Source organism: Mustela nivalis, assembly GCF_964662115.1.
Source record: "Mustela nivalis genome assembly, chromosome: 7".
In the NCBI taxonomy this organism is placed as follows: Eukaryota; Metazoa; Chordata; class Mammalia; order Carnivora; family Mustelidae; genus Mustela; species Mustela nivalis.
Window position 1 is genome coordinate 124505337 of NC_139026.1, and position 24831 is coordinate 124530167.

Here is a 24831-nt window from a genome sequence, read left to right on the forward strand (position 1 = left end):
CTTCTGTCTTGCTGTTGGTGTAGAGAAATGCATTCTGTGCATTGATTTTATATCCTGACACTTTACTGAATTCCTGTATAAGTTCTAGCAGTTTTGGAGTGGAGTCTTTTGGGTTTTCCACATATAGTATCATATCATCTGCGAAGAGTGATAATTTGACTTCTTCTTTGCCGATTTGGATGCCTTTAATTTCCTTTTGTTGTCTGATTGCTGAGGCTAGGACCTCTAGTACTATGTTGAATAGCAGTGGTGATAATGGACATCCCTGCCGTGTTCCTGACCTTAGCGGAAAAGCTTTCAGTTTTTCTCCATTGAGAATGATATTTGCAGTGGGTTTTTCATAGATGGCTTTGATGATATTGAGGTATGTGCCCTCTATCTCTACACTTTGAAGAGTTTTGATCAGGAAGGGATGCTGTACTTTGTCAAATGCTTTTTCAGCATCTATTGAGAGTATCATATGGTTCTTGTTCTTTCTTTTATTGATGTGTTGTATCACATTGACTGATTTGCGGATGTTGAACCAACCCTGCAGCCCTGGAATAAATCCCACTTGGTCGTGGTGAATAATCTTTTTAATGTACTGTTGAATCCTATTGGCTAGTATTTTGTTGAGTATTTTCGCATCTGTGTTCATCAAGGATATCGGTCTATAGCTCTCTTTTTTGGTGGGATCCTTGTCTGGTTTTGGGATCAAGGTGATGCTGGCCTCATAAAATGAGTTTGGAAGTTTTCCTTCCATTTCTATTTTTTGGAACAGTTTCAGGAGAATAGGAATTAGTTCTTCTTTAAATGTTTGGTAGAATTCCCCCGGAAAGCCGTCTGGCCCTGGGCTTTTGTTTGTTTGGAGATTTTTAATGACTGTTTCAATCTCCTTACTGGTTATGGGTCTGTTCAGGCTTTCTATTTCTTCCTGGTTCAGTTGTGGTAGTTTATATGTTTCTAGGAATGCATCCATTTCTTCCAGATTGTCAAATTTATTGCCGTAGAGTTGCTCATAGTATGTTCTTATAATAGTTTGTATTTCTTTGGTGTTAGTTGTGATCTCTCCTCTTTCATTCATGATTTTATTTATTTGGGTCCTTTCTCTTTTCTTTTTGATAAGTCGGGCCAGGGGTTTATCAATTTTATTAATTCTTTCAAAGAACCAGCTCCTAGTTTTGTTGATTTGTTCTATTGTTTTTTTGGTTTCTATTTCATTGATTTCTGCTCTGATCTTTATGATTTCTCTTCTCCTGCTGGGCTTAGGGTTTCTTTCTTGTTCTTTCTCCAACTCCTTTAGGTGTAGGGTTAGGTTGTGTACCTGAGACCTTTCTTGTTTCTTGAGAAAGGCTTGTACCGCTATATATTTTCCTCTCAGGACTGCCTTTGTTGTGTCCCACAGATTTTGAACCATTGTATTTTCATTATCATTTGTTTCCATGATTTTTTTCAATTCTTCTTTAATTTCCTGGTTGACCCATTCATTCTTTAGAAGGATACTGTTTAGTCTCCATGTATTTGGGTTCTTTCCAAACTTCCTTTTGTGGTTGAGTTCTAGCTTTAGAGCATTGTGGTCTGAAAATATGCAGGGAATGATCCCAATCTTTTGATACCGGTTGAGTCCTGATTTAGGACCAAGGATGTGATCTATTCTGGAGAATGTTCCATGTGCACTAGAGAAGAATGTGTATTCTGTTGCTTTGGGATGAAATATTCTGAATATATCTGTGATGTCCATCTGGTCCAGTGTGTCGTTTAAGGCCTTTATTTCCTTGCTGATCTTTTGCTTGGATGACCTGTCCATTTCAGTGAGGGGAGTGTTAAAGTCCCCTACTATTATTGTATTATTGTTGATGTGTTTCTTTGATTTTGTTATTAATTGGTTTATATAGTTGGCTGCTCCCACGTTGGGGGCATAGATATTTAAAATTGTTAAATCTTCTTGTTGGACAGACCCTTTGAGTATGATATAGTGTCCTTCCTCATCTCTTATTATAGTCTTTGGCTTAAAATCTAATTGATCTGATATAAGGATTGCCACTCCTGCTTTCTTCTGATGTCCATTAGCATGGTAAATTCTTTTCCACCCCCTCACTTTAAATCTGGAGGTGTCTTCGGGCTTAAAATGAGTTTCTTGGAGGCAACATATAGATGGGTTTTGTTTTTTTATCCATTCTGATACCCTGTGTCTTTTGACAGGGGCATTTAGCCCATTCACATTCAGGGTAACTATTGAGAGATATGAATTTAGTGCCATTGTATTGCCTGTAAGGTGACTGTTACTGTATGTTGTCTCTGTTCCTTACTGATCTACCACTTGTAGGCTCTCTCTTTGCTTAGAGGACCCCTTTCAATATTTCCTGTAGAGCTGGTTTGGTATTTGCAAATTCTTTCAGTTTTTGTTTGTCCTGGAAGCTTTTAATCTCTCCTTCTATTTTCAATGATAGCCTAGCTGGATATAGTATTCTTGGCTGCATGTTTTTCTCGTTTAGTGCTCTGAAAATATCATGCCAGCTCTTTCTGGCCTGCCAGGTCTCTGTGGATAAGTCAGCTGCCAATCTAATATTTTTACCATTGTATGTTACAGACTTCTTTTCCCGGGCTGCTTTCAGGATTTTCTCTTTGTCACTGAGACTTGTAAATTTTACTATTAGGTGACGGGGTGTGGGCCTATTCTTATTGATTTTGAGGGGCGTTCTCTAAACCTCCTGAATTTTGATGCTCATTCCCTTTGCCATATTGGGGAAATTCTCCCCAATAATTCTCTCCAGTATACCTTCTGCTCCCCTCTCTCTTTCTTCTTCTTCTGGAATCCCAATTATTCTAATGTTGTTTTGTCTTATGGTGTCACTTATCTCTCGAATTCTCCCCTCGTGGTCCAGTAGCTGCTTGTCTCTCTTTTGCTCAGCTTCTTTATTCTCTGTCATTTGGTCTTCTATATCACTAATTCTTTCTTCTGCCTCATTTATCCTAGCAGTTAGAGCCTCCATTTTGATTGCACCACATTAATAGCTTTTTTGATTTCAACTTGGTTAGATTTTAGTTCTTTTATTTCTCCAGAAAGGGCTTTTATATCTCTCGAGAGGGTTTCTCTAATATCTTCCATGCCTTTTTCGAGCCCGGATAGAACCTTGAGAATTGTCATTCTGAACTCTAGATCTGACATGTTACCGATGTCTGTATTGATTAGGTCCCTAGCCTTCGGTACTGCCTCTTGTTCTTTTTTTTGTGTTGAATTTTTACGTCTTGTCATTTTGTCCAGATAAGAGTAAATGAAGGGGCAAGTAAAATACTAAAAGGGTGGCAACAACCCCAGGAAAATATGCTTTCACCAAATTAGAAGAGATCCAAAATCGTGAGTGGGTAGAAAGGGGATAAAAAGAGGTTCAAAAAGGAAGAAAGGAAAAAAAAGCAAAAAGCAAAAAAAAAAAAAAAAGAAAAGAATTTTTAAAAAAGAAAACACCTAAGAAAAATGTAAAAAAGAAAAAATATATATATTACGTAAACTAGTAAAAAATCGTTAAAAAAGAAAATGTAACCGTTTAAAAAAAAAAAAATTTACCCGAAGGCGAGAAAAAAAAAAATGAAAAAGAAAAAATTAAATTAACTGCAAGACTAAAAAAAAAATCACAGGAAAAAAGCCATGAGTTCCGTGCTTGGCTTTCTCCTCCTCTGGAATTCTGCTGCTCTCCTTGGTATTGAAACTGCACTCCTTGGTAGGTGAACTTGTTCTTGGCTGGATTTCTTGTTGATCTTCTGGGGGAGGGGCCTGTTGTAGTGATTCTCAAGTGTCTGCCCCAGGCGGAATTATACCGCCCTTACCCGGGGCCGGGATGAGTAATCCGCTCGGGTTTGCTTTCAGGAGCTTTTGTTCCCTGAGCGCTTTCCGTAGAGTTCCGGAGGATGGGAATACAAATGGCAGCCTCCTGGTCTCCGGCCTGGAGGAGCCGAGAGCCCAGGGCCCCACTCCTCAGTGCGCCCTCAGAGAACAGCGCCCAGTTACTCCCGTCTGCCTGACCTCCGGCCGCGCTCCGAGCTCACCAAGCCTGCGACCGGTTCAAGGTAACCCCGAGCTGCGAGCTTACTGTCAGCTCTGTCTCTGTAGCCGGCTTTCCCGTTCCAATACCCGCAAGCTCTGCGACACTCAGACACCCCCGATCCTTCTGTGACCCTGCGGGACCTGAGGCCACGCTGACCCCGCGTGGGCTTCGCCCCGGTTTAGCCTCTGGAGCGATGTCCCTCAGCGGAACAGACTTTTAAAAGTCCTGATTTTGTGCGCGGTTGCTCTGCTGCTTGCCGGGAGCCGGCCCCTCCCCCCGGGGTCTATCTTCCCGTCACTTTGGATTCACTTCTCCGCGGGTCCTACCTTTCAGAAAGTGGTTGTTTTTCTGTTTCCAGAATTGCTGTTCTTCTTCTCTTCGATCTGCCGATGGATTTTCAGGTGTTTGCAATCTTTAGATAAGCTATCCAGCTGATCTCCGGCTAGCTGAAGCCGTCTCAGCTTGCTACTTCTCCGCCATCTTGACTCCTCCCCCCTATCCTTCCTTTTTAAAGAGAATCTATTTCTACATGCACCCCACCAAAATTTTCAATAGTAACTTCATATTATAGAATTTATGAGAATTCAATTTACAAAGTAGGAATATTTTCTACATTCTAAACCCCTTGTACTTTCCTTACAGAATTTTAATCTGACTAATGATTTTGGATAGTAGAAGATATCCTAGAGTTAGATGATTTTTATTAAGCATGAAATACTGCTGTTGGAACTTAGAGTTTTTCTGTGGTCTTTCTAAGCATGAGAAAAATGATAATCAGGTTATATAATATTATATATCTAGAAAATTTTTAAGGAGTCTTTTGCTTGTATAATTTCATGAATTATTTAATGCCTTGGTTTGGCTTTTTAAAAAGATTTTATTTGTTTATATTAGAAAGAGAGTTGGGTTTGAGGTTCGGTGGTCGGGAGAGGGACAAGCCGGCTTGGCACCGAGAGCAGAGCCCTGTGCAGGGCTTGATCTCACAACCCTGAGATCATGGCCTGAGCCAAACCAAGAATCAGAGACTTAACCAACTAAGCCACTCAGGCATCCCCTTGGTCAGGCACTTAAAAAAAAATAGTGCTACACGTACGCAATTTAAAAAACTTCAAGATATTACAAAAATACTATGTCATCATTGTGTAAGGATTGAACTAAACAAGAAAATTAAGTCATCTATAATCATTCCACTTAGCTATGAAATCCTTAAAAGAACCATGTACACTCAGTGATCCTTATTTCCCTCCCATTCATTATTGAATTCTCACTAGTAATTTTCACTCCCATTACTCCAGAATTGATTTTTCAAAGGTTACCACCGATTTTCATTTTAATAGATCTAGACATAATTTCTTAGATCTCATTTTGTTTAACCTATCAGCAATCTTTGACCCATTGGAAAACTCTCTTCTCCAAAATTCTGTCTTCATTTAGCTTTCAGAATATCACTCACTCACCTGGTTTTTCCCCTGCCTTTCTAGTCTGTACATCTCAGCTCGATTTGCTTCTTTCTCTTCATTCTCCATCTCTTCCACATTGAAGTCTTCCAGGAATCAGTCCTTGATCTTCCTCCTCTTGACTTTTACTATCTTGTATATTCTAATGATCCTCAAGGTTGTATCGCCAGCCCACATCTCTCTGTGGAATTCCAGACCTACATATAAAACCACCTATTTGATATTTCTTTGGGATAGTTATTGGGTATTGCAAACTTAACATGTCCAAAATTGAACTACTGATATTCTTTCTTATACCTGCCGTTCTTGTCTTTCCCAATTAAGTTAATGACAATTCTTCTAGTTGCCCTGCCAAAAAACTTGGTATCATCTTTGACTCCTGTCTTTTTCTTTTTCATACATGTCCCATCTACTCTGTCAGCAAATCTTGTCAGGTCTTCCTTCAAAATATATCCAGAAGCCAAACACATCCTCCATGACCAAGCCACTGTCATCTGTTGTCTGTATAAGTGTAATAATTAACTAATTGGTCTTCTTGTTTGTTTGTTCTTTTGCCTTTTCTTTTTCCATTAATTCTAAACACAGTGGATCTTTTAAAACACAAGTCAGATTATGTCTTCCTCTGCTCAAACCCCAATTGTCTCTGATTTCACTCAGAGTATGTGCTGAAGTTTTTTCTAACACCTACAAGGCCTTGTATGATCTATTCATCTCGGGTCTCTCCCTATTGCTTACCACCTCTCCTTGATTTGAACTCCTATTTTCTGTCCTTTTCACTCTGTTGAGGCACACTGAATGCTTTTCTTTTTTTTTCTTTTTTGCTTACTATAAACACTTTGAGCATACCTCTCTACTTGCTGTTGACTCTGTCTGGAGTGCTTTTCCCATCAATACTCTCTTATGGCTTGCTTGCTCCTTGCTCCTTCCTTTTTTTTTTTTTTTTCTTTCTTTCTTTCTTTTTTTTTTTTTTTTAAGATTTGCTTAAAAATTAAGGCCTTTCGGGGCGCCTGGGTGACTCAGTGGGTTGAATCTCTGCCTTCAGTTCAGGTCATGATGCAGGGGTCCTGGGATGGAGCTCTGCATAGGGGGCCTGCTTCCCCCTCTCTCTCTGCCTGCCTCTCTGCCTACTTGTGATCTCTTTCTCTGTCAAATAAATAAATAAAATCTAAAAAAAAATTAAGGCCTTTCTTGGTTATCCTATATTTCAGGAAATATCCTGATTTCTTGGTTATCCTATAGCACATCAAAATTTGATTTCTCTGCTTTGGTTTTTCTCCTCTACTACTGGCTATTTTGCCTGTGTAGTTTATTGTTTATTGTATTTACTTCACTCATGAGTAGAATTATAGTTATCTGTTTAACAGTTTTAAAACAATAATTGCTAGCTTTGTTTTTGTTTTCAGTGCTCTTAGGGTCTCATGCTCAATTCCTAAATTAATAATCTCTTGTGGGAAATTTAGTCTTTTTGTGAGTTTATGTAGCTATATGCTAATAATATTCTCTTGCATCCATTTAGTCCATGAAAAAGTAATTATAATTTTGTATTAGTAAATCTAGCTTTTATATTAGGATTAAATAGTAAGCTAAAAGTATACAAAAGTTACTAAATCATTTTCTTAAAGAAAATTAAAAGAAATTATTTGTGAGAGAGAGAGTATGAGCAGGAGGGAGGGGCAAAGGGAGAGGGAGAAGCTCAGTGGGGAGCCTGATTTGGGGTTCTATCCCAGGACCTGGAGATCATGCCCTGACCTGAAGGCAGACCTTATCCGACTGAGCCACCCAGGCACCGCCAAATAATTTTATTTTCAAACAAAATTAAGCACATTATTGCTATTTTTGACATCTGAGTATTGTTGAATTTTGTCCAGATTTTTTGAGGTATAATTGACAGATAACTGTGTAAGTGTAAGGTATACCTGTATTACTTTAATATACTTTTATATTGTAAAATGCTACTAGTGTTAATAGCTCTATCACCTCACATAATTATCATTTCTTTTTTAGCAACTCTTTTAGCAACTTCTAAATATATAACAGTATTATTAACTGTAATCACCATTCTGTACATTAGGTCCTCAGATCTTACTCTTCTTGTAACAGGAAGTTTGTACCCTCTAGCCAATATCTACCCATTTCCCTCAGCTTCCTACCCCTGGCAACCACAAATCTATAAATGTGTTTTTTTTTTTTTCAAGATTTCATGAGTAAGTCAGATCATAGAGTATTTATCTTTTTGTGTGACTTCCTTCACTTAGCTTAATTCCCTCAAGGTTCATTCATGTTGTTGCAGATGGCGGCGTTTCCCTCTTTTTTTTGTGTGTGTGGCTAAAAATATTCCATTGTAAGTGTATAGCACATTTTTAAATCAGTGGATCCACTGATGGGCACATAGGTCGTTTCCGTGTCTTGGCTGTTGTAAATAATGCTGCAGTAAATGTAGAGGGACAGATACCTCTTTGAGATACTGATTCATTTCTGTCAGAATGTTCCCAGAAATGGGATTACTGGATATTCTGATAGTTCTATTTTTTCGTTTGTTGAGGAACCTCCACACTGTTTTGCACAGTGGCTGTACCAGTTTACAGTCCTGTAACAGTGTGTAAGGATTCCCTTTTCTGTACATCTTTGCCAGTGGTATCTCTTCCCTTTTTGATGTAAGCCATTTTAACAGGTGTGAAGTGATAGATATATCATCATGGTTTTGATATGCATTTTCCTGATGAATAGTGATGTCGAGCCCATTTTTTGGTCCTGTTGGCCATTTGAATATCTTCTGAGGAAAGCTGTCTATTAAGATGCCTTGCCCAGTTTTTAATTGAATTGTTTTTTTTGCTGTTGAATTATATGAATTTTTTATATACTCTACATATTAACCATATTAACCTTTACATATTAACCTTTACATATTAACCCAGAGAGTGTGGTTTACATATATTTTCATCCATTTTGTAGGTTGCTTGTTCATTATGTTACTTGTTTCTGCTTTGTTTTTTAGATTTTATTTAAATTCAACTTAGTTAACATATATTGTATTATTAGTTTCAGGGGTAGACTTTAGTGATTCATCATTTGCATGTAACACCCAGTGCTCCTCACAAGTGATGAGCCCACCACACAGTTGGACCATCTTCCCACCCACCTCCCCTCCAGCAGCCCTGTTTCTTTTTTCTAGTTAAGAGTCCCTTACGGTTTGCTTCCATCTCTGTTTTTATCTTATTTTTTCCTTTCCTTCCCCTATATATTCAATGTAAATGGAACTAGAGTGTTGTTCGTTTCTTTTGCTGTGCAGAAACATTGCTTGTTCCACTGTTTTTGCTTTTGTTGCTTGTACTTTTGATGTCACATCCAAAATCATTGCCAACATCAATGTTGGCAATATCAGAGAGATTTCCCCCTGTTTTCTTGTAGGAGTTTTATGGTTTAAGGTTATATATTTAAGTCTTTAACTGAGTTTTGGTTAATTTTTGTGAGTGGTGTAAGTTAGGGGTCTGGTTTCATTCTCTGCATGTGAATATCCAGTTTTCTCAGGATCATTTATTGAAGAGATTATCTTTTCTTCCTTGAGTGTGGTCAGCTCCCTCATCAAATTTTAGTTGACTACATCCATGAGTTTATTGTCCAGTTCTTGATTCTTTTTCTTTGGGTTTTGGGTTTTGTGGTGGTTTTTTTTTTGTTTTTTGTTTTTTGTTTTTTTTATGAACAGTCATCCTATTTTGATTTTTATACCTTTGTAACAGTTTGAAAACAGGAAGTGTGATGCTTCCAGCTTTGTTCTTTCCCAGGAATGATTTGCTTATTTGGGGTGTTTTTTGTTATATATAAATTTAAGGATTCTTTTGCCTATTTCTCTAAAAAATGTCCCTGGAATTTTGACAAGGATTGCCTTGAATCTACAGATGGCTTTGAGTCATGTGGATATTTAATGTTGATTTTTCTAAGCTATAAATAATGAGTTATCTTCCTATTTGTGTGTCTGATGTTTCTTTGATCAAAATCTCATAGTTTTTAATGTACATATCTTTCACCTCGTTGGTTAAGTTTATTCCTAAGTATTTTGTTCTTTTTGATGCTTTTGTGAATGGTATTTTTAAATTTCTTTTTCAGATTTTTTTGGGTTAATGTATAGAAATGTAATGGATTTGTATATGTGGATATTGTATCCTTCATATTTGCTAGTTCCAACAGCTTTTTGGTGGTGTCTTCAGGATTTTCTATATGTAAGATCATATCCTCTGCAGACAAAGACAATTTGATTTCTTTTCTGATCTGGATGCCTTTCATTTCTTTATCTAGTCTGATGTTGAATACGAGTGGTAAGGTGGGTGCCTTTGTCTTATTCTTGAACTTAGAGGAAAAACTTTCAGTGTTTTGCCACTGAGTATGATGTTAGCTGTGGGTTTTTCCTATGTGGTCTTAATTATGTTCAGGTATGATACTTTGGTACCCACTTTATTGAGAGTGTTTATTATGAAAAGATGTTGAATTTTGTCAAATACTTTTTCTGCACATATTGAGATGATCATGTAATTTTTTTCATTCTGTTAATGTGTATCAAACTTACTGATTTGATTTGATTGATTTCTATAGGATAATTTTGCTCAGTAAAGTATTCTTGGTTGGCAGTTCTTTTCTCTCAGCATTTTTTTTTTAAGATTTTATCTATTTGACACAGAGAGAGGGATCACAAGTAGGCAGAACAGCAGGCTGAAGAGAGGGGGAAGAAGGCTCCCCCCGAGCAGCAGCCCGATGTAGGGCTCAATCCCGGGACCCAGAGATCATGACCTGAGCTGAAGGTGGAGGCCCAGCCCATTGAGCCACCCAGGCGCCCCTCTCTCAGCATTTTGAATATACAATCCCATTCTTCTCCTGGCATATAAGGTTTCTGCTGAGAAACTGCTAATAGCCTTATGAGGGTTCACTCGTAGGTGACAAGCTTCTTTTCTCTTGCTGCTTTTATGATTCTCTCTTTGATTTTGATTTTCGATGGTTTTATTATAATGTGTTTTGGAGAAAATCTCTTTAATTAGTTTTTTTGATGACTGAGCTTCATAAACTTGGATTCCAAATGTTTCCCCAGGTTTGAGAGTTCTCACCCATGACTTCTTTAAGCTTTATGTCTTTTTCTCCCTTTTCCTCCTTCCGGAACTGCAGTAATTTACACGTTGTTTCTTTTAGTGGTATCCCACAATCACATAGGCTTTTCTTATTCTTTTCTTTCTTTTTTCTTTATTCTCCACTGATTGGATAATTTGAAAGTTCTAAAATTTGAAAATTTTAAATTAGGAAGTGGTGACAGAATTTTTTTTTTATCCATTTTCCTCTCAGTGATTTCTTTTTTTTTCTCTCTCTCTTTTTAAAAAGATTTTATTTTTATTTATTTGATGAAAGAAAGATCACAAGTAGGCAGAGAAGCAGGCAGAGAGAGAGGGGGAAGCAGGCTCCCTGCAGGGAGCCTGATGCCAGGCTGGATCCAAGGACCCTGAAATCATGACGGGAGCTGAAGGCAAACGCTTAACCAACTGAGCTATCCAGGCTCCCCTTGTCAGTGATTTCTATTGCTTTTTTCCATTACATTCACTATATTATTCAGCTCCAGAATTTTTTAGTTATTTTTTTAACTATTTCTAGCTCTTTTAAAAAATATATATTTTATTTATTTACTTGAGAGAGAAAGTGAAAGAGATCAGCTTGGGGGTGGGACAGAGAGAGGGAAAGAGAATGTCAAGCAGACCTGGGGCTCAATCCCACAATCCTGAGGTCATGACCTGAGCTAAAACCAAGAGTCAGACACCTAACTGACTGAGCCACCCAGGTGCCCTTCCAACTCTTTATTAAACTTCTCATTTTGTTCTTCTAGTATTTTTCTCATCTTATTGAACTGGCTTTTTTTGTTTGTTTGTTTTTTAAGATTTTATTTGTTTGTTTATTTATTTTAGAGAGAGCATGTGTGTGAGCTGGGTGAGTGGGAGAGGGAGAGGGACATGCAGACTGCACTGAGCATAAGTCCGATGCAGGGGTGGATCTCATGACCTTGCGATCATGACCTGAAACAGAATCAAAGGTCAGGTGCTTAACAGACTGAGCCACCCAGGCACCCCTGAATTGGCTTTTTGTGTTTTCTTGTAACTCACTGAGTTTACTTAAAACTGCTATTTTGAATTCTTTTTTGGATAAACTACTGATCTTCATGTGTTTGAGATCAATTATTGGAAGATTATTGTGATCATTTTGTGGTATCATATTTCCTTGACTTTTTACATTCTTTGAAGTTATACATTGCTGTCTTTGCATTTGAAGTAGTCTTTAATGACTACCTTTCCAGTGTATCCAAACCTGTTTTGCTTTGTTTTGTTTTGTTTTTGTTCTAGTAGTGTGCTGGAACTTTACTGTAAGAAATCTAGTTTTCCAAAAAGGCTCTCTCTTCAATGGGTGATTATCTAAGTGTGTTCCAAGGGCTCCCAGATGTGGTTGAGAGGAAGGGGCTGGAGCCAGTCTGTGGGCTATTTCTGGCTCTATAGCTGGGACTGTAGTGAGTGTGTCTGTTATCTGATGCATGGGTAGGCGAGAGTTTTCCTAGGTCCCTTGGTTTATGATGCTTGGTTCCACAGCTCCTACAAAGAGGTCCACAGCTGTTTTGTTGCCACAAAGACATTGTATTGTAATTGTATATCTATCAATCTTTGAAGCAAGGGATGTGTATTTCTTTATATATGGTTGGACTTCATAACTGTTCTGTGAACTAATAAATGAATTGAGATGGCTAGCAGAATTTTACAAAATATTGGCTTTTTATTCTTTACCAGTAAAATTATTAGAAAACATCAGTTTATTAAATCTTTTAAAAATATTTTAAAGGATTTTTTAAAATTTAATTTTTTCTCAGTGCTCCAATATTCATTGCTTATGGACCACACCCAGTGCTCCATGCAATTTGTGACCTCCTTAATACCCACCACCAGGCTCAACCAACTCCCCACTCCAACCCCTCCAAAACCCTCAGTTTGTTTCTCAGAGTCCACTGCTCTCATGGTTTGTCTCTGCCTCCGATTTCCTCCAACTCACTTTTCCTATCTCCCAATGTGCTCCATGTTATTACTTGCTCCACAAATAAGTGAAACCATATGATAATTGACTCTCTCTGCATGACCTATTTCACTCAGCATGATCTCATCCAGTCCCGTCCATGTTGATACAAAAGTTGGGTATTCACCCTTTCTGATGGAGGCATAATATTCCATTGTATATATGGACCATATCTTCTTTATCCATTTGTCTGTTGAAGGGCATCTTGGCATTTTCCACAGTTTGGGGATTGTGACCATTGCTGCTATGAACATTGGGGTACAGATGGCTCTTCTTTTCACTACATCTGTATCTTTGGGGTAAATCCCAGTAGTGCAATTACAGGGTCATAGGGAAGCTCTATTTTTAATTTCTTAAGGAATCTCTGCACTGTTCTCCAAAGTGGCTGTACCAACTTGCATTCCCACCAATAGTGTAAGAGGATTCCCCTTTCTCCACATCTTCTCCAACGCTTGTTGTTTACTGTCTTGTTGATTTTGGCCATTCTAACTGGTGTAAGGTGGTATCTCAATGTGGTTTTGGTTTGAATCTCCCTGATGGCTAGTGAAGATGACCATTTTTTCATGTGTCCATTAGCCATTTGTATGTCTTCTTTGAAGAAGTGTCTGTTCATGTCTCTGCCCATTTTTTGATGTGATTTTCTGTTTTGTGTGTGTTAAGTTTGAGGAGTTCTTTATTAGATCTTGGATATCAGCCTTCTGTCCGTAGTGTCATTTGCAAATATTTTCTCCTATTCCATAGGTTGTCTCTTTATTTTGTTGATTATTTCATTTGTTGAAACTTTTTTTTCTTGAGGAGGTCCCAAAAAGTTCATTTTCACTTTTGTTTCCTTTGCCTTTGGAGACATGTCTTGAAAGAAGCTGCTGTGGCCTATGTCTAAGAGATTACTGCCTATGTTCTCCCTAGGATTTTGATAGATTCCTGCCTCACATTGAGGTCTTTGATCCATTTCGAATTTATCTTTGTGTATGGTATAAGAGAAATGTCAAGCATTTATTTAAGAGAGAGGGATAGAGAGTAAGAGAGCGTATAAGAGGGGAGAAGGCCACTGAGCCAAAGGCAGTGGCTTAACCAACTGAGCCACCCAGGCTCCCAAAAACATTAGCTTTTTTTTTTTTTAAGATTTTATTTATTTATTTGACAGAGAGAGAGAGAGATCACAAGTAGGCAGAGAGAGAGGAAGGGAAGCAGGCTCCCTGCCGAGCAGAGAGCCCAATGCAGGGCCTGATCCCAGGACCCTGGGGTCATGACCTGAGCTGAAGGCAGAGGCTTTAACCGACTGAGTGTCCCAGGCACCCCCATTCCTTGATAATTTTAGATATTCAGTGCCTTTGACAGTATCATGAATGGTTATGGATTTATTAGGGACTTTGAATTATCTGGTTATATTTACTTAATATTTGTTTAGATTCTGGGGGAAGGGGGAAGATTTTATTTATCAATCTATCATAGATTATTACTTTTGGTTTATAAAGTTCTAAATTACAAAAGCCGAAGATTCCTGTACCAACAGTGTCATTGACACATATATAGTATACTCAGTAAGTGTCTGTTTGGGAATAAACAGTTGAATGAATAAATGAATGCCCATTGATCAGCTTCTGTAGAAGAAGCAAATCTTGAGTTGTTTGAAAGTAGATTTTCAATATTGCCTACATATGTAGTCTTTTTACTTAAAAAATGGTTAAGATTTATGAATTATTATTACAATTATAGCTAAAAATGGAATACTAATAGATTCATTTGCTATCCGATTACTTAAAAACACTTAAATATTACTTTCACCATATGCTGTAAAATACGTGTTTTGAAGGCACATTTCCTGGATTTGAATTCTGGGTCTACTCCTGACCACCTGTACTAGCTTTGGGAAGTTACTTTTTTCTGTGCCTCATTTTCTTCCTGTGTAAAATACCTAATATAATTACCTGTGTTTTGTAAGATTGTTGTGAGGCTTAAAATAGCTTTAAAACATGTGAAGTTTTTATAAAAATGCATATTATTTACACAATAGTTCCTCAAAACACTAATATCATGATTATTTAAAAAGGGTTTCTTCCATATCAGAACTTAACTTGCAGTTTCCAAATAGTTTTTAGAACCAGTAAAAGCTTGATTTATTGAAAATGACAACAAAAAATGTGGTATATTTCTTTGTATCAAATAATGCAAGTAATGTTATGATTTTCCTTTGCTCAGTTTGATCTGAATTTAGTGCTTTGTTAACATTATTAATAATATAGTTTAGATATGATTTAGATATTCCTTATATTTTAAGTATTTAATATTTGACTGAAAAGAATTGTTTTTTTTTTTTTTAGATCTTCAAAGAAAACGTCTAGTGTCAAGGAAGAGGTAAATACATATATAGAAGATTTTTTTATTTATTAATTTTAAAATTTTTATTTTATTATGTTATTTTGATAAATAATGTTTATCAGGAATATTATTCCATGATAAAAGATTACTTTAGGAAAGGTATAGTGAAAAAAGAGAAAATCTGCCTTTGTTGTATAGACATATACTTTGAAAATGTTGTTCAGAAACACTAGCTATTGATAAAGGTCGTTTTGATAAAAATCAGTCCTTTTGAAAGTACCTTTTTTTTTGCTCCTATAAAGAGATATGTGTATTTATCATCTCTCTACACTCAGTACATTTTATCAATATTCAGGGAACATTTTGAAGTAGTATTATTTATTTGTAGGTCAAAAAAACAATTGATTCTATGGGTGACTTCAATGACTTAACTTTGTCATCTGAAACAATTTCGGAGGATTTCCACATGCCTGACTGTCATCATATGGCTTGCATGTTGCTAACTGAACAGCATGGTATGTATTGTAAAAGTAAGACCATTGTGTAAATATGAAGCCTTTGTATGTACATTACTATAGTAATATGTGCACTTCTTGTCTAGTGCTGTACCATACAACACTGATGTGTTATAGAGCTACTCATCTCAGAAATACATTTTATATGAAAATAGAGAAATGTTGAATACTCTTAGCAAAGAGCCATAATTTCCACTATACTTTTCATCATGGGGATGGCACACCTGATGTGTGTTAACTCTCCTCTTCTGTGCCTTCACCCAAGGTCAGGTTACCACTATATTTGTCCTAGAATACTGAAACAACCTCGGGACTGTTTTCCTTGTCATTCCACCTCCCAGAATCTTGGTCTACTCTGCAACCATAGTTACCATATATTTTTTAAAAATTTATATTTCATCACGTGACCCCCTTGCTTAAAGCTTAGCTATTACTTCTCATCATTCTGGGATGAAAGACCACAGTTCTCAGCCTCATTTTGGATTGTTTCATATCCTTCTGTCCATATCTCAGCCACTGTTTTAGATATTTGTCCTTACAATAGAGCTTTTTTCCCCTCAACAGCTTAAGTTAGGACAACTGCACATGTATAAAGTGTATAATTTGATAGTTTTGACATATGTATATGCATATGAAACCATAACTGTAATTCAGGCAGGTAAATAACCCTTAAGTCTCGTGTCTCTTTGTGATCCCCCATTATGAAACTGCCGAATGGTTTTCTAAAGTAGTTGCACCATTTTCAGTTCCCACCAGCAATGTCTGAGAGTTCTGATTTCTCCCTGTATATTCATGAACATTTAGTATTGTCAGTTTTTAAAATCTCAGATGTTCTGATGGGACTGTAGTATATGTATCATTATGATTTTAATATACATTTCCCTAATAACTTATAATATTGAGCATATATTTGTGGGCTTACTTGCCATCTGTATATCTTCTTTGAACTGTCCAAATCCTTTGTCATTTTAAAAATTGGGTTTTCTTACCTGTTGAGTTTTGAGAATTCTTTGTATATTCTAGATATAGTTCCTTTATCACCTGTATTTTTTTTTTTGCAGAGATTTTCTCCCAGTCTATGACTTTTCATTCTCTCAGCAATATCTTTTGAAGAGCAGTTTTTCTTTTTTGATAAAGTCCAGTTTATACCTTTGTTCTTTTATGAATTTTTGCTTTTGGTGTTCCTATATGAGAAATATTTGCCTAGCACAAGGTCAGAGGTTTTCTCTCTGCTTTCTTTTAGAAGTTTTGCAGTTGAATAGCAAAGTTTTATAGTTTTAGGTCTTACATTTCTGTCTGTGATCCGCGAGATCCAGTTTGTATTCTTTTTTTTTTTTAAGATTCTATTTGTTTATTTATTTATTTGACAGAGAAAGCATGAGCAGGGGGAATGGCAGGCTGAGGGAGATGGAGAAACAGTCTCCCTGCTGAGCAGAGGGCTGGATATGGGGCTCGATCCCAGGTCCCGTGAATCATGACCTGAGCCGAAGGCAGCCACTTAACTGACTGAGCCATGAAAGCACCCCCATTTTGAATTCTTTTTTATTTATGATACAGGGTATGGGTCCAGGTTTATTCTTGAACTTAGTAAGTTTACTTATTAGTTTTAGTAGCTTTTTAAAAAATTCTGTCAGATTTTTCTACATAACCAAAGTTTATCAAACTTTTTTTAAACTACTATTTTACAAATTTCTTAAGGTGGAGCCAAAGGTCATCAGTTTGAGGCTTTTCTTCTTTTTTAGTACATTCAGTGCTATAAATTTTCATGTGAGTGGTGCTACTGCAGGATTCCAGAAATTCTTATGTGTTATATGTTTATTTCCATTCAGTTCAGAATATTTTCTAATTTCTTTTTTCTTTACTTCTTTGACCCAGGAGTTATTTAAAATTTTATTTATTTCAGAGAGAGAGAGAGAGAGAGAGAAAGAAAGAGAGAGCATGAGCTGGGAGGGGGGAAGAAGACTCCCCTCTAAGCAGGGAGCCCAGAGTGGGGATTGATCCCAGGACCCTGAGATCATGACCTGAGCCGAAGGCAGACACTTAACTGACTGAGCCACTCAGGCGCCCTGACCCAGGGTTTATTTAGATGTGTGTTAATTAGTTTGCAAATATTTGAGTATTCTCCAGAGATATTTTTATTCTTGATTTCTAATTTGATTTCTTTGTGGTCATAAAACACACTCTTATGACTTCAGTTCTTTTGACTTACTTCTCCTATTATAATTTATTTTATGATCCAGAATATCGTCTCTTTCAGTAAGTGTTCCATGGATGCTTGTGAAGAACAGTTGTGTTCAAGTCTACTATGTCCTTGCTGATTTTCTGCCTACTGAAATCTCAAACTATAATTGTGAATTTGCTTGTTCCTCTGAAGTTCTGTCAATTTTACTTTATGTATTTTGAACCTGTTAATAAATGCATAAACATTTAGGTTTATTATGCTTCCTTTAGTTGACTGTTTTATCATTATTAAATGAACTTATTTACTGCTGCTAATGTTTTTTGTTTTGAAATATATTTTGTGTGGTATTAATGTAACCACTCAGGCTCAGCTTTCTTTTGCCCAGTGTTAGTGTGGTCTGTCATGTTTCTGGCCTCTTAACACATTTGTAGTTTTTACATTTAAAATGCATTTTTTAATAGATGGCAGATAGATGGGTCTTCCTTTTTTATCCATTTTGATGTCTGCCATTTCATTGAGGCTTTTAGACCATTTTCATTTAATGTGATTATTGATGTAGTCGATTTGAATCTGTCATCATGTTGTTTGACTTCAATTTGTCCTTTCCGATGTTCATTGCATTCTCTTCTTTTCTGATTTCTTTCAGATTGAGCAAGTAATTTTTATGATTTAGTTTTATTTAGGTATGTGTGTGTATGTATGTATTTTTCTTACTAGCTGTAACTCTGTAGTTTTGCTATTTTGATGATTAGAGCCTAAAGTATATGACCTAAGCATCATAGTCCTCCATCTAGTAATGTTATAACAGATCATATGTCATTGAAGAAAATTATAAAGGTTTACTTCCTTTTCTTCACTCCTAGCCAGATCCTTCTGGATCTGTGGGTGTGTAGTTTTCATTAAGTTTAGAAAGGTTTTGGCCATTTTTTCTTTTCTTTTTTAAAAAAGATTGTATTCATTTATTTGAGAGAGAGAAGGAGAAAGAGAGAGAGTGCACGAGCCAGGGAGGAGTGGCAGAAGGAGGGGGAGAAGCAGACTCCCTTCTAATCGGGGAGTCTAACACCGGGCTTGATCCTAGGACCCTGAGATCATGAGATCATGACCTGAGCTGAAGGTGGACACCCACTGACGAATCCACTCAGATGCCCCGTCGTTTTTTCTTCGAATATTTTTTCTTGTTCCTTAACTCTGCCTCTTTGGGGAACTGTATATTAGTTACTTGAAGTTTTCTCACAGTTTTCCGATGTCAAATTTCAGTCTTTTATTTTGAGCTGTCTAATTGTGTTTATTCCAATCCAGTGTGTTTTTCATGTCTGACATAATTTACATCTCCGTAAGTGCTATTTGGTTTTTTAAAAATTAGCTTCTATGCCTCCACTTACCTTTTGATGCTTTCATTGGACTTCTAGCTCAGTTAATGACAAACAGTTTGATCCTTTCCCATCCTGCTCTTATGAATTGTTAGGTGAATCCAGAGTAGTGTTCAGCCTAGAGCTCATAATTCTCCACTGCTGAGGCACGAACTACTTAACTCTATTCATTGTGCTGCAGGTTATGAGTTTTTCCAGCATGGCTAATGGGGATATATACTGCTGCTGGTGCCACGTGAGCTCCAGGAAGGGTTTCCTCTGCTCTTTCTAGATGAATCTTTCCCCTGGTAGCAGGAGATTTCCTTACGGGCATGCATTGGTTATTACTCTTCTGATCTCCAGGGTTCTTTCTTTGTTCTGCTTTCTCCTCACCAGGGCTTTGACCTCTGATCTCATCTGTCTTGGTTTCACCAGACTCAGTTTCATCCCCTCAACTCAGGGAGTCTGGTGGAGTCTATCAGTTTTTTCACCTATGTCATGGCCTGGAAATTGTCCCAAGACAGTGAGCTCAGGTATGTGTTAGGCTAACTTCCTGTGTTTTCATGGATCATTGTCCTTCATTGCCTGAATTCCTTTTTCTTGAAAATGATTTAAAGTGTATTTTACCTGTTTTTGTTTGGCTTTTTTCAGGTAGGAAGATAAATCAGTACCTGTTACTCCATCTTGGCCAGAAGCAGATTGCAATAGAACTTTGGCACATGCTGTAGACTGTCTTTAATGCTCTCTTTCCTCCTTTGCTCACATGCTTCCCGCTCCTCCTCCATTTCTCAGAATAGCTCCTCAAGGAAATCTTCCCTTCTTACCATAGATCAAGTTATGTTATGTGATCATAGAACTCTTTTATTATAGGAACTATCTGAATTTATAATTGTGTTCTCCTTCACTAGACTTTAAGCTAAATAAAAGCCAGAGATCTGCAGAGCTTAGTGCAATATGTTTTGCTTTTTTAAAAATTTTATTTATTTAAGAGACAGAGTGCATAAGCAGGGGGAGGGGCAAGGACAGGGGGAGAAGCAAAATCTCCACTGAGTAGGGAGCCCAATGTAGAGCTTGATCCCAGGACCCTGGGATCATGACCTGTGTTGAAGGTAGATGCTTAACCAACTGAGACACCCAGGCATCCCAGTAATATATTTGATATTGAAATCATTCAATATATGTTTGTTTAATGTATGAATGAGTGAATGTGAAAGCATACAGTCTTTTATATGCAAAAAGTACTCATATATTTTATTTATTTTTCTTTTTTTATATTTAATTAATTCATTTGAGAACGAACATGACTGGGGGTGTGGGAAAGAACAGAGCAGGAGGAAGGAAGGGTGGGTAGAATCTCAAGCAGACTCTGTGCTGAGTGGAGCCCAATGCAGGGCTCCATCCGACGACTCTGGGATTATGTATGACCTGAGCTGAAACCAAGAGTCAGATGCTTAACCAGCTGAGCCACCCAGGTGCCCTATATATTTTATTTGTTTTTGTTTTTTCTCTGATGTAGATTCTGTCAGTCTATTGAAAATCCAGAATGCGGTTCTTTCATATGAAAGATTAATAGAACGTAAAAAAGATCACTGTGAACAACTTGAAAGAAAAAATAAAAAATGGAAAATATGGCTAAGGGACTACAAAAGAATCTATCAAAAGCAAAAGAAATGATATCTAAGTTGGAGCTTCAAAAAATAAAATGGGAGGATGAACTCTGCAGTTTGAGGTATGATATCTTGGTTTTAAGGAAATACTTGTACTATTTACCTTGTGTGTGTGTGTTTTTTTAAATAGGCTCCACACCCAATATATGTAGGGCTTGAAGTCAAGAGTGTTATCAAGAGTCACATGCTCTACCAGTTGAGCCAACGAGGCACCCCTTGAATTATCTACTTTTATCTACAGATGCATAGACATTTTGAAATTGCTAACTTACCTTCTTGGATTTTATAGGGAAGAAAACTTCTTTAGTATTGTGAAGTATGAGATTCTTCAAAATAATATAGCAAGTTCTTAATTGTGAATACTTTTAATAATTTAATGAATATTCCAAATCATAATTTTAATGACCATATAGAAATCCACCATGTGGAAACCTCATTATTTACCAAATTGAATTTTGGGTTTTTTACCCCCATTTTTCTATACTTTAATTAATGCTGTAAGGAATGTTTTTTATATAAATCTGTTTCTACATTTCTGGTTACTTGGAATAAATTCTTCAATGTAGTGTTGTTAAAGTATAAAAATTTTTAAAGAACGTCTTTGATCCTATTTTTAAATTGTTCTCAGGAAATTTTATATTAATTTATATGCCCATCAACAGAGTAGAAAATGGCCATTTTTCTCAAGACAGAAAAATTTTTAAAAACTAGTTTTAAACATATGCGTGATTAAAAGGTGAAATAGAAAATGATTACTGTGGGCGCCTGGGTGGCTCAGTGGGTTAAGCCGCTGCCTTCGGCTCAAGTCATGATCTCAGGGTCCTGGGATCGAGTCCCGCATCGGGCTCTCTGCTCGGCAGGGAGCCTGCTTCCTCCTCTCTCTCTCTCTGCCTGCCTCTCTGCCTACTTGTGATCTCTCTCTGTCAAATAAATAAATAAAATCTTAAAAAAAAAAGAAAATGATTACTGCTAAGTTTTTCAGCATCTCTCTTATATGTTGATGAAATTAATTCAAAAGTCTATGCTGCAAGCACATATTACTCTTTATTATTTACTTAATATAGATCCTGTGTTGTTATAAAAGGAGTTTTCAAATGATTTATTAAATGGATAATAGGGGAATAATACATTATATGTTATGCTGAGTGAAATAAGTCAAGCAGAGAGAGTCACTTATCATATGGTTTCACTTATTTGTGGAGCATAACAAATAGCATGGAGGACATGGGGAGATAGAGAGGAGAAGGGAGTTGGGGGAAATTGGAAGGGGAGGTGAACCATGAGACACTATGGACTCTGAAAAGAATCTGAGGGTTTTGAAGGGGCAGGGGGTGGGAGGTCAGGGTACCAGGTGGTGGGTATTATAGAGGGCACGGATTGCATGGAGCACTGGGTGTGGTGCAAAAATAATGAATACTGTTATGCTGAAAATAAATTAAAAATAAATTAAAAAAAGAAAAAAAGATGTATAAATGTGTAATTTGAGTGTCACCTGTGATGAGAATTGACAAGCTGTATATCTGAGTATTCTGTTATCTAAAACTGAAAATTTTCTATAGACCGTTTTCTCCAAAATAATCCATATGTTTCTGTTATAGAGCTACAGTCCAAATTTGCATGTATAATCTTCAACAGAAGGCTTTCACATACATTTTTTAATTAATTTGTTTTTTCTTTTATTTTTTAATTTTTTAAAATTTTTTTTTAATTTATTTTCAGCATAACAGTATTCATTATTTTTGCACCACACCCAGTGCTCCATGCAATCCGTGCCCTCTATAATACCCACCACCTGGTACCCTGACCTCCCACCCCCAGTGCCTTCAAAACTGTCAAGATTGTTTTTCAGAGTCCATAGTCTCTCGTGGTTCATCTCCCCTTCCAATTTCCCTCAACTCCCTTTTCCTCTTGAGAGTCAATTATCATATGGTTTCACTTATTTGTGGAGCATAAATACATGGAGGACATAATAGTGTTATTTTAAGTTCACATTTCATAAGCTATATATAATTCCTACAGTAATGTCTCTTGTTTAACTTGAACATTATAAATAATATTTGACTAATTTCAGGTGCAGCAGGAGTTGGAAGAAACTATAACTAGAGCAGCAAAGGAAGGTATGTTGCCAAATTTCTGAATTAAGATGGTCATTGATTTCTGAAATAAACTATGAATACTAAATGACATTGCTTTCCATTGTTTGGATAGTAGGTACTATATTAAAATTTTTAATATATATCTAATAAAAATGTAAAACATAAATATAATGAGATATATACTTATTCCTCATTTAGTCATTGTGTTTCAGACTTAAAAAAAAAATCTCCAAATGCCTATTTATCTGTTATTTCAAGCTATAATCTTCCTTCACTTCAGCCATCCCTCTGGAACTGTCAACCTAAATATGTGGGCTTTTTCAAATCCTTGTTTCTGCTAATGATATAAACACCCCCCCCCCAAAGCAGTCTTGTCTTAGGTAATAGTTAAGCAATTATAGTTCAAATAGCTGTCACTTGACAGGTGACATTTAAATCTCCAGTCGTTGATTTTATCATTGATTTACCTTTTGCCATTGGGTAAAATTCCAATCTCCATACATGGAATAAAAACCCCTAACTCAGTTTGGTTCTTGCCAGATTTTTCAGCCTTCTGTATCGCTAACATTTACCCTACTCTGCAGCTTTGCTCTCCTACCTCTTCAGCATCAACTACTTGCAATTCCACAAGTGTTCTTTCTCACTCTGTGTACATTCTTTGTATACGCATCTTCCCTCTACCTGGCTTGCTTCTTCCCTGTCCTTCAGGCATCAGCTTACATATCCCTTCCATCAAAAGGCAGACAATATTGATAGAAAACTAGGATTTTCCTTCTGTGCATCTTATGTTCAACTCTGAAAATTGCCTGTTTGATTTTTCAGTCTGTCCTATATGATTGTTCATGGGTGGGCTCTGTTATCATCTTGTAATAAGAAAAACAGAAGCTCTGATATTTTTCCACAATAGCAATTACCTCAGTGGACAACCGTGAGCAAAATACGTTTAAAAGTATTCTTGATTTTTTTTTAAATATCTAATATTTTAAATATTATTTTAAAATATCTAATATATCTAGTATTCTTGTATTTTATATTGTAGTTGTATTAGATATTTTTCATTCTTCATAACACTCATTAGGCTTCAACTTTTTTTTTTTACTAACTTTTAGTTAATAATGAATTATTATAGAGAAAGACTGTAATTCTTTTTCTTTTCAGCGGCTGCTGAATTTAAATCAGGCTTATCTGGTGAGGCCACCTCTTTAGAATCTACTTTTGCAAGACTTACAGATTGTGATGACATAATGAAAACATACAGAGAGAACTCAGAGTTTCTGAAGCAAAAGGATAGCATCTGAAAGATAAATAGTAAAAATTTATTTACTGGATGTTTACACAACATTTTAATTGCTTCCTATGAAATGTTTGATATGCAAAAATCTTGATTAAAAGAAAATATTTCTGGACCATGTGTGTAATGAAAGTTTATATAATATTTTAAGCTATGTTTCTTGGCAGCTAATTAACTTTTAAGCAGACTTTTTATGTGGAAATCAGCATTATGGATTTTACATGCTCCAGGCTGCCCAAATACCAGCTTTCTAAACAGCACCCAACCAACCAAGTTTTCATAAATACTTCAGTCATGTTAATTGATAACTTTTTGGTATTTTCCAATTTTTATTACTACATATGAACCTGGAGATTTAGACAGACATTATTTTGATATATTGCTGCTAAGTTTATTGTCAATGTTTACACATATTCTAATTTTTATAGTGCCATAAAACCTATGTATAATTTTAATTTTAAATACTGATTCTGGGGTGCCTGGGTGGCTCAGTGGGTTGGGCCTCTGCCTTCAGCTAAGATCATGGTTTCATGATCCTGGGATCGAACCCCACATCGGATGCTCTGCTCAGTGGGGAGCCTGCTTCCATCTCTCTCTCCATCTACTTCTCTGCCTACATGTGATCTCTCTCTCTCTCTGTCAAATAAATAAATAAAATCTTTTAAAAAATTTTTAAAAATAGATAAATAAATAAATACTGATTCATAGCTCTTCCCTCATGGTGAAATAAGATTTGCCTAAGGCTCTTCACCTTTTCTGTTTATTTTTTATTTACTTTTTCAGAACAGTCTTAAAATTAGAAGAAAAAAAAGAACTTTTACCCCCAAACCATTTGCAAGACATTTGTTAA

General features: G+C 36.5%; 1 protein-coding gene across 1 annotated transcript in view; it reads left to right on the forward strand.

Moving 5' to 3' along the window:
• LOC309868802 (ankyrin repeat domain-containing protein 62) overlaps nucleotides 1-20663 on the forward strand; it is a 35191-nt gene extending 14528 nt beyond the window's left edge. The window contains exons 4-6 of the mRNA XM_082739001.1: nucleotides 14884-14917; nucleotides 15270-15396; nucleotides 20444-20663. Coding sequence (XP_082595127.1) covers nucleotides 14884-14917; nucleotides 15270-15396; nucleotides 20444-20601 — 319 coding nt within the window. The 3' untranslated portion in view covers nucleotides 20602-20663. The remainder of the gene's footprint in view (nucleotides 1-14883; nucleotides 14918-15269; nucleotides 15397-20443) is intronic.
• The last annotated feature ends 4168 nt before the right edge of the window (nucleotides 20664-24831 follow it).